At 59.0% G+C, this 10,950-nt stretch overlaps 1 protein-coding gene across 2 annotated transcripts in view; it reads right to left on the minus strand.

The window, feature by feature from the left end:
• The window catches only part of Sema3g (sema domain, immunoglobulin domain (Ig), short basic domain, secreted, (semaphorin) 3G), a 23,155-nt gene extending 13,002 nt beyond the window's left edge, over window positions 1–10,153 (minus strand). Inside the window, exons 1-16 of one of the 2 annotated variants that reach the window (XM_005387318.2) lie at window positions 9,991–10,153; window positions 8,069–8,229; window positions 7,923–7,985; window positions 7,585–7,704; window positions 7,230–7,320; window positions 7,025–7,141; window positions 6,683–6,828; window positions 6,374–6,488; window positions 6,200–6,269; window positions 5,786–5,930; window positions 5,330–5,561; window positions 5,153–5,244; window positions 4,478–4,519; window positions 3,416–3,644; window positions 3,024–3,160; window positions 1,617–1,754 (exon numbers count right to left, since the gene is read on the minus strand). In XM_005387318.2, coding sequence (XP_005387375.1) covers window positions 1,617–1,754; window positions 3,024–3,160; window positions 3,416–3,644; window positions 4,478–4,519; window positions 5,153–5,244; window positions 5,330–5,561; window positions 5,786–5,930; window positions 6,200–6,269; window positions 6,374–6,488; window positions 6,683–6,828; window positions 7,025–7,141; window positions 7,230–7,320; window positions 7,585–7,704; window positions 7,923–7,985; window positions 8,069–8,229; window positions 9,991–10,105 — 2,013 coding nt within the window. In that variant the 5' untranslated portion in view covers window positions 10,106–10,153. Of the gene's footprint in view, window positions 1–85; window positions 1,755–3,023; window positions 3,161–3,415; window positions 3,645–4,477; window positions 4,520–5,152; window positions 5,245–5,329; window positions 5,562–5,785; window positions 5,931–6,199; window positions 6,270–6,373; window positions 6,489–6,682; window positions 6,829–7,024; window positions 7,142–7,229; window positions 7,321–7,584; window positions 7,705–7,922; window positions 7,986–8,068; window positions 8,230–9,990 lie in introns of those variants that run through there. The other variant, XM_005387316.2, reaches the window with a different exon arrangement.
• Window positions 10,154–10,950: the final 797 nt, after the last annotated feature.

A 10,950-nucleotide genomic window follows, 5' to 3' on the forward strand; every position in this document is an offset into this window, starting at 1 on the left:
AAGGAAGGAGGGAGGGAGGGAGGGAGGGAGGGAGGAAGAAAGGCCAGCTTTTAATTAACAAAAAATACAGACTCCAGGGAACATCTGGTCTTCCCAGTGGCTCCTGAACTAATTAATATCAACTTGAGTTCTTAAAGACACCTGCTTCTTGCCCAGCCTGAGGGTCTCCCACCCTCCTTCCATGTCCATAGCTTCTCAGTTCTCTGTGGTCCTGGAAAAAGTCCTGGTTCCAATAATGATCACCAGCTGCAGCTCACAGAGCCTCCACATTGCTACCCTCCCAGGTGTGGGGCACCTGGATTGCTCTGGAAAGGTAGCCCACTCCTCCCACCCTTATACTTCTCCAGCTCACTTCTCCCCATCTCCCCATCACAGAGAGGGGGGTTGACATTCCCTAGGTCAGTGGTGGTAAACATATAGCACATCTGCCGCAGTGGGCTGTTTATCATTAAAAGCTCTAAAAAGTTCGATGTCACTGCCGTAGATCCTACCCCTCTCCCTACTTCTTAGCATAGGAACCTAATGGTAAGGGGTCCTGGGGGTGGAATCTGTCAGGAGGTGTGGGTATCCCAGCAAACCTGGCCTGACAGTTTGGGGCCTGAGGAAGGGAGGTTAGGCTGTGAGATCCCTCCCCCTGGTTTGTAAAGCAGGATCCAAGGTCCAGACCACTCCCAGATAACCAGCAGCCGATGCCTCTGTAATTCTGAGATACAGAAGCGGTGAGAGGCTGTGGCAGGGAACCACCAACCTGTCATGGCGTGAAAGGGCAGGGGGTCACTGCTCTACTTTCTCAACACCTCTACGTTCCCTCCCCAGCTCTTTTCTTAATAGGTACTACCTTAAGGGCTACTTCTACATTCCTTGGGCTGCTTGAGGACCCTTGCCCACATATTTCCTTAGAGCTACCCCCATACCCACTCTGAGGGTCACTTAGAATGCCCATTGTTCTGCAGGCTGGGAAAGAACTACCCACCCCTCTTGCCTTGGGCACAACCGGAAATGTGCTCCGGAAGCCAGGCCATCTCTGAGAACAAATGGCAGCTCCCTTGGGGCTCCAGGGGCCAGAGTGTACCAGCTTCGATCTGAGACTGAGAACACAAAGAGGGGCAGGGAACAGGCCGCAGGGAACAGGCCGCAGGCACAGGGCCCTTCCCTCAGGCCACCAGTCTTTCCTGAGAGACCTTAAGAAGCAATCAGGCATCCTGGCTCCCTCTGCCTTTGCTGGGCAGGTGGGAGATGCTGGAGGTTGCTGCTGGGTTCCCCTGACCACCACCCCCACTGGCCATCTTCTATGTGGCCTCTACCTCCCGAGGTGTCCGATTGCGCTCAGCCTGGCCCCGACTCTTTACCTTCTTGCCCAGCACTAGCCCTGCCCAGCTTTTGCCCTTGGCCTGTTTTCCCCGGCTTCGGAAAGAACCTGAATGCTCCCCAATGCCTCTGCACCACACACGCTCACAGTACTCATCCACCTGGGGCAGGTGGGCAAAGCCAGTGAGCTGCAGGATGTCCTTATACCAAGCCTTGGGTAGAGCAGAGGCCAGGCCTCCTCGGGCTGGGGGCTCCTCCAGCTTCGGCCCTGCAGGGAACAGACTGTCCAGCTGTGCGGCCACAATCACCTCCAGAGCCAGACGGACCACAGTCTGGGAGAAGCCGTGCTCCAGTGTGGTGCAGGTGTAGGTACCAGCATCAAGGCGGCTGAGTCTGCGGAAAAGCAGCCCCTGCTCTGTTTGCAGGACTCGCTCGTCTGTCTTCACCTGACAAGTGGGGAGAGGGCATAGGGGATAGAGGAGAGACAGAACCTGTGCCATCAGCTCCTTTGCCCCCGCTTTTCTAAGCTTGCTATCCTCAGGACGCAGTGCTTGGGTACTTCCCCTTGCCCATCCTCCCCTTCCCAGGGGGCACCAGCAGCCTGGTGGGGCCCAGACCCCGGCGGTGAGCTAACTGTAGGCAGGACTCCACCTTCCATAACCCAGGAAAGGGGCTGGAAAGGCTTTTCAAACATTTACATGACTACTCTCTCCCCTAGTCAGAATGCTGGGGGACAGATCTTGGCTTCAGAGAGCCAAGCACACATGCCCAGGAAGCAGAGGGGTCACAAGCGTATCTGCAGGCTTGTACACTTCCATGACCAGGTGGGATTCCCTGTCTTGATCTGCCCTGTTCACTCCCCAGTGAGGCTGACAGCCCCAGCCTGGGTGGGCTGAGTGCCCACTTCAGTGTAGGAGGCAGGAGTGTGGCTCTGATCCCAGCCTGTGTCTCGGAATTCTGCCTAAGCCTTAGATTGTCTCTGTGTGTTGAGGGAGACTCCTTGGGTGGTTAGTGTTGCACAATTTCATCCCATTGCTCCTTCCTACCCCAGGGAGTCTCCTCAGTGCCCAACACCACAGCTGGCCCAAGGCTGGCCTCCCCCAGTTCCCAGGCTGGAGGGAGAGCCCCTCCTGTAATCAACACCCTCCTCTTCCCTCCCCTTCCCCGTGGGAGAATCGTTCCTCACCCTGCCCAGCCCACGCCCAGCCTCAAGTCCCAGACTGCAGCCATCTGGGGGATGAGAGGACGGGGGTGGGGGTGGTGACAGATTCTTGTGGAAGGGGAGGACATGGCCTGGGCAAATAGCTGCTCTCCAAGGAGGAAGTGTGGAGCCAGGAATTGTGGAGGTGGGGCAAGATCCAGTGATCAGGGACTCAGGCCTGGTGCAGAAAAGGACAAGAACCCCTAGGGAAGAGACCCCTCCAAGGTGGGCCACAAGCGTAAGCATGGGGGACTTCGGGGCTGTCACAGTCCCCTTTCTTCTCTTCCACCTCTGTTACCCACTTCTTAACCTGGAGGACTTCCAGCCACCTTTGGCCTGGGCATACCCAGAGGCAGAAATAGGGACACCTCCTCCTAGGCACCTCAGGAGCCTAATACGCACTTTTCTTAGACTGATCTTAGCAGATTTGTCTTTGCCCCAGAGCCCCTTCATCGGGCTGAGGGCGTAGGGTTTGGGGTTGGAGGTGAGGGTTGGAGGTAGGGTCCTTCCTTACCTGGTCAGGCCTCTCATTCTCTGACCTCTGCAAGAACCAGCGCACGGCAGCCTGGGGAGACTTGGGCAGGCACTCCAGGAAGGTGCTATTGTGCTCAGTGCCGTAGACCCTGGTGGTCACTAGTCCTGGAGCCTCCTCTGCAGAGAGATCCAGATTGGATCACCTTGGGAACTATGGGACCCAGGCCCCCAGGGCCACCAACTGACTCCCACAACCCACTAGTATGATAAGGATGAACACATCTGTCCATCCCCAAGCCCATCACTGCATCCCAGGAACCTACACGTGCACTGATTGCAGCTGCACAGATAAACTGATACAACAGGATCAGTCTGAGGCGATTCCTCACAAGGAGGATGCCCAGGCCACAGGACAAGCGGGGACCCACTCACCATCCTGACTCTGGCCCAGGCACTGTACAGCAGGGTTGCCATGCCGGATGTCCTGCCGGCGGAACCGGCGCTTGCTCAGGCTAGGGCGGTAGCGGGTACAGGAGGCACCGTCCCAGGCACAGTAGGGGTCCCGAGCCAGGCAGCACTCTGCACAGGCACTGCCGTAGGTCTCACACTGGTGCAGCCGCAGCTGGGCCACACCCAGCTGAGAGCACACATACAGCATTTGCTGGGGAGGAACATAAGCAGAGCCTATAGAGATCCTGGGCTTCAAGGAGCAGCAAGGCTCTCAACCCTGTGGGTTTCCTGAGACTCTGCCATGCTTGGGAAGTCTTCTAGAACCTCCTGGATTCATTCACAAAAACAAAGATGTTTATCGCCCACCCACCATATAATAGATCCTGTGGTAGGATGTGGAAGAGTTGGGGTGTGTCCAGGATCTTCTGTCTAAGGAACTTTTCCAGGCTTCCCTGCTGCTGGCCTTTGCCCTCTACCCCAGTAGCCTTCACTGGACTGGCCTCTGATTCTGGAGCTGTACTTTAAGCAATCCTAGTTGTATAGGAAGTTGGAATTTACCAACTGGAGTGGGTATGGTTTTGCCATTTGCAAAATGGCACACAGCAAGCTTCTAAAAGTGGCTCCCTAGGGGCTGGGGATTTAGCTCAGCGGCAAAAGTGCCTGCCTGGCAAGCGCAAGGTCGTGAGTTCGGTTCCCGGTACCGGAGAAAAACCAAAAAAAAATAAAAATAAAAAATAAAAGTGGCTCCCTTGTTTGATCTAAAATCTGGATTTTGTTTCCAAGTGCATTTCACCTTCCTCCAGAACTGGACTTTTAAAAAGAAAAGAACAGGCTTTGTGGCTCTGTCTTTATCTTGTTTTCTCAGCGCCACTCACTGCCCACTGCTTCGTACATGAGAAGCCCAGTTCCCAGCTGGTTAGGCCCTTGTGGCAAGACCGAACCGGGCTGCCCAGCACAGTTCTCCAGCACACTATAGCAGCACTCAGGGGGGCTGCAGAGGGGCAAGGAGCAGGGGACGTGTGAGAAGGGGGCAGCTGCCCTTACCCTTTTGACAGAGATCTCCATCTCGGTGATGGGTGTTGGCACCTGGGGAAGAAGTAGGATCTCAGGGTGGGTGGGGTGGGATGAGACCCTCCCGGCATCATTGCTTTCAGCCTCCTTCAAGGCCTAGGTGGGCCCACCTGTCTGGCAGCTTGCTCAGCGCACCTCTTTGCAGCTAAGGCTGGATGATCTTTCCTAGACATCAGGTTACAAAAACAGTCCCCTCTTCCTCACTGGCCTCAAGTGGGAGGCTTAACTCAAAGCATAGCACTGCAGTGACCCCTCTCTCAGTCATGTGCCCCAGAAAGGAGGTGCTGTCCCAAATCACCCACCTGGTGTCCAGTAGAGCAAACAGTCCCCCAAACAGACAGCCCACTGCCTGAATCTACAGGGGGGCTAGCAGAACCCTTGGAGACTCGGGGATTTCAGCTGCCTCCTCACTGTGACTTGTGCCCTGTAGGACTATGTTGAGGTGCTCAGCTTGGTCACCCCTCCCAGGGAGCCACTCTCAGCCCACAGACTGTGGCTGTAGGCCCCTTAGACAATCAGAAGCATCAGTAAGACCTCAATAGCGGCGTATAGCAGCACTTTTAGGCCTCCCCTGGCTTGCTCCGGCTTCTCTGTATGCAGCCTCAACCCCAGGACAGGCTGGAGGCCCTTCCATCAGCCCCTGCTCACCTTAAACACCTGGAGCTCCTCCAGAAGTACTTCTTCAGGCTCAGCTGAGCCTGCTGCCTGCAGAACCATGACCTTGAGCACAGAGCCTGAGTCTGGAGCAGCATTGGAGAGGTCAGCAGGGGACATAAGAGGGGCCCACATACCCCCCCCCCAGCCACCTGCTCTCAGCCCTCCTACCAGTCCCCAGGAAAATGACATCATAGGTCCCATCCTCCGCCTCCACACGGTCCACCACGATCTGCCTCAGCAGCTGGGCCAGGTTAGTCTTGATGAGGATAGGCCGGCCGTGCCGAGGCCGCACAGGCTGGAACATGAGGGGGTGGGCTCTGACAAACTGCAGCACCTCGTCCGGGTAGTCCTTGGTGCTGCCGAAAGGTCGTCCTGGCTTTGCAGTCATTTTGCTGGGGCACTGCAGGCAGCAGCAAAGGGAGCACCTGAAGTCCCCTGGCATGGCATGCCCCCCCAGTCTGTTTCTGCCCACCAACCTTTCCCATCTCCCACCACACTCCACCCCACCCAGGCCTACCGGAGCCTCAACCATCCCAGCCATAGGGCTGCACGTGGACCTGGGCTTTCCAAAGAGGAGTGCCTCCTGGCATCTGCTCAGGCCTCCCTTGCCAAGCGGATACTCACCACGCCGGGCCGGGGGAAGGGCACCTTGCCCCCATAGGGCCCCCACTGGTGCTGAGGACCTTCTCGGTGGGCAAAGGGCCCATTGAAAACCTCCCAGATGTCCACCATGTGGTACACACAGACGGCGAAGCCCTGGAACACAGCACTGCCAAGGACAGGAAGGGTCAGGCCAGGGTTCTTGTCACAGGCAGGACAGAGGTGACAGTGCATGCTGCAGACAGAGACTGAAAAGCCAGGGCGCTGAGCAAAGGCAAAGAGAGGGAGACAGAGAATACAGTCAGAACCACCGAGTCAGGGACAAAGAAAGGGACCCACAGCGAGGATGGGACATGAAGGCAGAGGCTCAACAGAGGGACCAGAAGTGCAGAGATGGGGCCGGTGATGGTAGGGTCCCGGGAGGCCACGTGTGCCCACCTGACAGTGCTGAACAGTGCATACACTTCGACGTTCTTCCCTGCCTTGGGCCACAGCAAGAATACATCCTCTGGGACACAGAAGGGGCGCGGGAGCACTCATTGCCAGGATGCCCCTCAGCAGCTCTGAGTCCTCCCACTCCCGGCACACAGGCCTGCCCAGCCGTGCCCTTACCCAGCTGGTCGAAGTGGGTCTCGGCGCCTCCAGGGCCAGGCACAGAGCAGACCAGCCTGGCCTTGAGGAAGGTGCTCCATTTGCTCACCAGCACCCGCTGGCCACCAGCGTCATTCTGGGGTGGGGGCCAGAGTCAGCCGTGGCCCCCACGGGATGGGTCCTACCTCCTTCTGCTCCTCCCTCACCATTGTGGGGAGGTGTGACTGTCACCTCCTCATCTTCCCCTCAGTTTCCCAGTGGCAGGCACACAGTCAAGGAAAGGGCCTGCAGCAGGGCTCTCGAACTTCACCACCCCTTCCCAGCTCTTACCACACAGACACGGCCCACACGGCTGACAGTGACGTGGCCTGGGCCACCATCAGGCGATGGGACAGTCTCCGAGAAAAAGAAGTACACCTTGTCGTTGTCCTGGTCAGAGTTGTCAGGGATCCGTGCAGCCAGCACAAACCGAGGATCTGGGAGAACGACAGGGTGATGCTGGGGAGAGGGGTTCACGGGGGAGGATAAGGGGCTGAATCCAGATGGGACAGGACGCAGCATGGGGACCCACTGGAGGCGGGAGCCCCAGGAAGGACAGCGGCCTCCCCTCCCCGCTCCAGCATCTCCTCTCTTGCCAAGGGCGGGGGCAGGCCGCAGCCAGCCTTGCCTCACCATGCAGGACACTTTGATCAGAGTCTGAACGCAGAGCTGGCCGGGGACCCCCACTTCGGAAGATCATGGCCTCCCGCCCCAAGAAGTCGGCAGTGAGGCCGGTGTACAGCTCCCCACCTGGAGTTGGGAGGGGCAGGGTCAGCAGAAGAGGGGCTAGGCTGCCCTTCCCCCCGCCCTGTGCCCACTCTGGCCTGGCATCACCCACCTACAAAGGTACTGGCGAAGGGACGGCTGGGCTCGTGTGGGCACCGTCCCCGTCCACTTTGTACACTGCTGGGCTCCAGGTGGAGCATGTGCTGGGGGAAGAGGGAGGCGTCACCTGGAGAAGCAGCCCTAGCCCCCACCCAGGCAGTGGCCCTCGCTCGCGTGCGGCTAGAGAGTGGGGGTGGATAGAAGGTGCCCTCATTCCAGGCCCCTCTACTGGGGTCAGCATGCAGCACAAAGGAGCCTTTTAGGTCTGTGGTGCCTCTGCCCCCGCTCAAGCTCAATGGGAACCGTTCAGGCAGCAGGGAGGAAATGTCACTACTTCAAAGTCCTTTGCGGGGCTGGCCCAGGCTCACCTCCCCACGATGCCCAACAGTGACGAGGGCGCAGGTGGGCTGGAAGGCCCCAGTGCCACATGCCAGCAGGTGGGTCCGGTTGTGGGGTTGCAGCACCCGCACAAAGTTGGCACACTCCATCTGGCAGAGAGGTGGAAGGGTGGAGCCTGGGGTGAGGGGGAGCCTTCTATCTCCCCGCTCCAAGTCTCAGCCCGGCCTGGCTGATCAGCTCAGGAAGTGGGTAGGAGTGACATCCTTCACAAACCTCTGAAGGTAGCCCCGAGGGAGCAGCTGCAGACCACCCTCGAGTCAGGGCCTAGGGCTTGGAGGTGGGGAGCAGACCCTCCCATAGCACTCACCGAAGGGTCTCTTCCTTTTCGAACACATTCCTCCCTCTGTCCTGGCTGCGGTGGCCATAGGACCTAGAACACAGCCTGGTGACCCCAGGCACTCCCCTCATCTCATACCCCCAGTTTCCCCACCTCCCCCCATCCGTCCAGCTCACCTCCCGAGGGTCTGGCCATGCCTGGCCCAGCCGCAGAGAGTAGAGGGCATTGCGGCCCCCGAGAAAGAGGCGGTCCCGGTACTCATCCAGGTACATGGCCTGGAGGTCCAGAGAGCCTCGGGGGCCCAGGAAGATGGCAGAGCGATTGGCAGACAGAAGGTCTAGGATGGAGGAGAGGGTGGTGGATCAGCCCACTTCCCCAGCCAAAGGGCGGAGGTGGTAGACCCCAGCTGTGCCTTCACACACGCATGCACGCATGCGCGCGCACACACACACACACACACACACACACACACACACACACACACACACGCATGCATGAAAATGTTCCCATCCACAGTGCTGCTGGAAGGCAATGGGCACATGGCCCTTGGGGGCAAGTGGGACAGGAGGCTCTGAGCCGCCACCCAGTCCCATGACCCAGCCACCTGCCTCCCACTCCTCCATTCTTAGTCCCCCTGCCAGGCCCTGGGGAAGATGGCCCTACTGACAGAACTTAGGGCAGCAAGCTGAGCAAAGTGCTGAGGGACCTGGAAGAAGGGTGGGTAGGTCTGAGCAGCGAGCAAGGCTGGCTGTGTGGCAGAGGTGGACAGGCAGGACAGTGCGCCCTCAGCACAGGGACATCTGGCAAGGACCTAGGCACGGGGAAGGCCAAGCCTGGCTGGACAGAGTTCCAGCCTGCAGCTCAGGGTTCTGGCCAGGAAGGATTTTCTCCCTGTGAATGCTGCCTCTCGAGCTCCATAGGCAGGAGGGGAGCTGTCTGAAATCAAGGGTCCCAGGAGTTAGGATCCTGACACGGGTCTTTAGGGCTTGACTGCTGAGGTGGAGGTGATGTGGCAGCATGGGCTGCCAGGAGGGTGGGGGACACAGAGAAGGGGACATAGGCCCCCGAATACCATATGCCTTTCCCTACAGGAGCACCTCAGCCCTAACCCCACTTCATCCCCACACTCATCAGCAGCCTCTTCCAGGAAGCCCTCCCGGATTGTCTATACCTTAGGGAATGTTCCCTACTGGGGCTGTGTGTGTGTGTGATTCTGGGGATTGGACCCAGGCTTTTCACACTGAGTGACACCCTCCATTCTTTTGTATTTTTGAGACAGGGTCTGGTTCATCACTAAGTTGCCCGGGCTGGGCTCTAATTTGCAGTCTTCCTGCTTCATCCTGTCAGAGTGCTGGGATTTCGGGAGTGTACCACCACAGCCAGCTTGGGGGCTTTTTGTAGTAGCCTGACCCCTAAACCACAGCTCCCAGCGCAGGAGCGCTTTTCCCCTCGGACCCTCCAGGTTGGAGCAACCTGTCCCCTCAAAGCTCCATGGCGTGCCTGTATCTCTGGCCTCTGACCAGGGCTCCTGAGGGAAGGTGACTACCACTCTGTTCCCCACGAGAAATCTGCCACAAGCCTGTGTCTCAGGGACACCGAGGAGGCTGGGCAGCTGCAGCACCACAAGCCAGGTAAGGACAGAGGAGGCCCCACCCCCTGGCGGGCAGTGGAGGAAGGAAGAATGGCTCCCTGGGCTCCCGGGTGGAGAGGGACTGGAGGGAGATGATAAAGCCAACTGGGGAGCAGGCTGCAAGAGGTGGAGGAGGCTCCTCCCCTCCCTATGAGGCAGGCTGCCGCTCCCTCCCTACTGTCCACGCAGACCCTTCAGACCTGCCCCTCTGCCCCTCTCCCTGCCCAGTCTCTGCCTGGGTCTCCCAGACTCCACGTGTCTCCCTCTCCCCTGTACCCCTGGTCTGGCCGGGGCTCCCGGGACCTGCCTCCCTCCCCGGCCCTCCCTGGGTCATCCCCAGCACTGTCCTGGAAGCCTTTGCCAAGGGCTGTGGGGGGCCTGGGCATCCCCTTCCAGGGCCAGCTGGCTGTCCTGGAGCCCGGGGCACTCATACAACATTCATAAAAAGAGGGCAGCACGGGTCAGTACCTCGGTAGGAGAGCCGCAGGCGGGGCACGCTGGCACTGGGGCCGGGGCTGGGGCTGCCCTCTCCAAGCAGGAGGCCCCCCAGGAGGCAGCAGATGGCCCAGGCCAAGGGGGCCATGCTGGGGAAGAGACCGCCCTCTGGTCGGGCCCTAGTTGTAGTTTGCTCTGTTGCCACCAGGCCAGCTACTTATAAGGCGGCAGCTCCACCCAGCCTGGGCGGGCAAGCAGGCAGGCGGGAGGAGGAAGGGCGGCAGGGAAGAACCCCATCCACCTGCCACTCCCCTCCGCCTCAGCTGGCCACTCGCCTTCAAGTCAGATTGGCCAGTACCCGTCTGGGGAGACTTTCCCAGCTGAGGTGTGGACAGCTTTCTCAGAGAGATGTTCACACACATAGGTCCCCAGGCTCCAGCGAAGTGACAGTGGAGAAGATAGCCCAAAGGAGAGGTCAGAGATCAGAGGTCAGAATTTGAAAGGCGGGGTGGGAGTTGGCTGGGTGCCGCCTTGCTCTCTGCCTCGGCACTTCCCATAAGCAGCGATCCCTACAGACTAACCCTGTGCCCAGGCCCGCGACACTATGATAGCCCAGCCCCCAGGGACTGCCAGGTTCCCAGCTCCATAGCCCTTGCTTACATCCTCCAAGCTCCATCCCAGCCACTGGGCTTGCTTCAGGGTGGGGGACAGAGGGAACTCCAGTTCTTCAGCGACCCAGTGACCCCCTTACATATCATGATCTTGGGCCTCCCCCACTGATCGGGCAGGGGGTCGGGGGACAGCATAGGGTTGAGGGGAGATGAGATGGAGAGGATAAATCTGCCTCTTTCCGAGAACAGCTTCTGCCCCTGCCCCCCCAGCCAACTCCCACTTCACCCCACCCCAGATGCCTGTACTCAGAATTGGAGGCTTTGGGCTCGAAGGTTTCAAGCTTGAGCTGAAGCTGAAGCTCCCAGGAGTCTAGAAACTCGT

Source organism: Chinchilla lanigera, unplaced genomic scaffold, assembly GCF_000276665.1.
Source record: "Chinchilla lanigera isolate Chin_1 unplaced genomic scaffold, ChiLan1.0 scaffold00029, whole genome shotgun sequence".
Classification (NCBI taxonomy): Eukaryota; Metazoa; Chordata; class Mammalia; order Rodentia; family Chinchillidae; genus Chinchilla; species Chinchilla lanigera.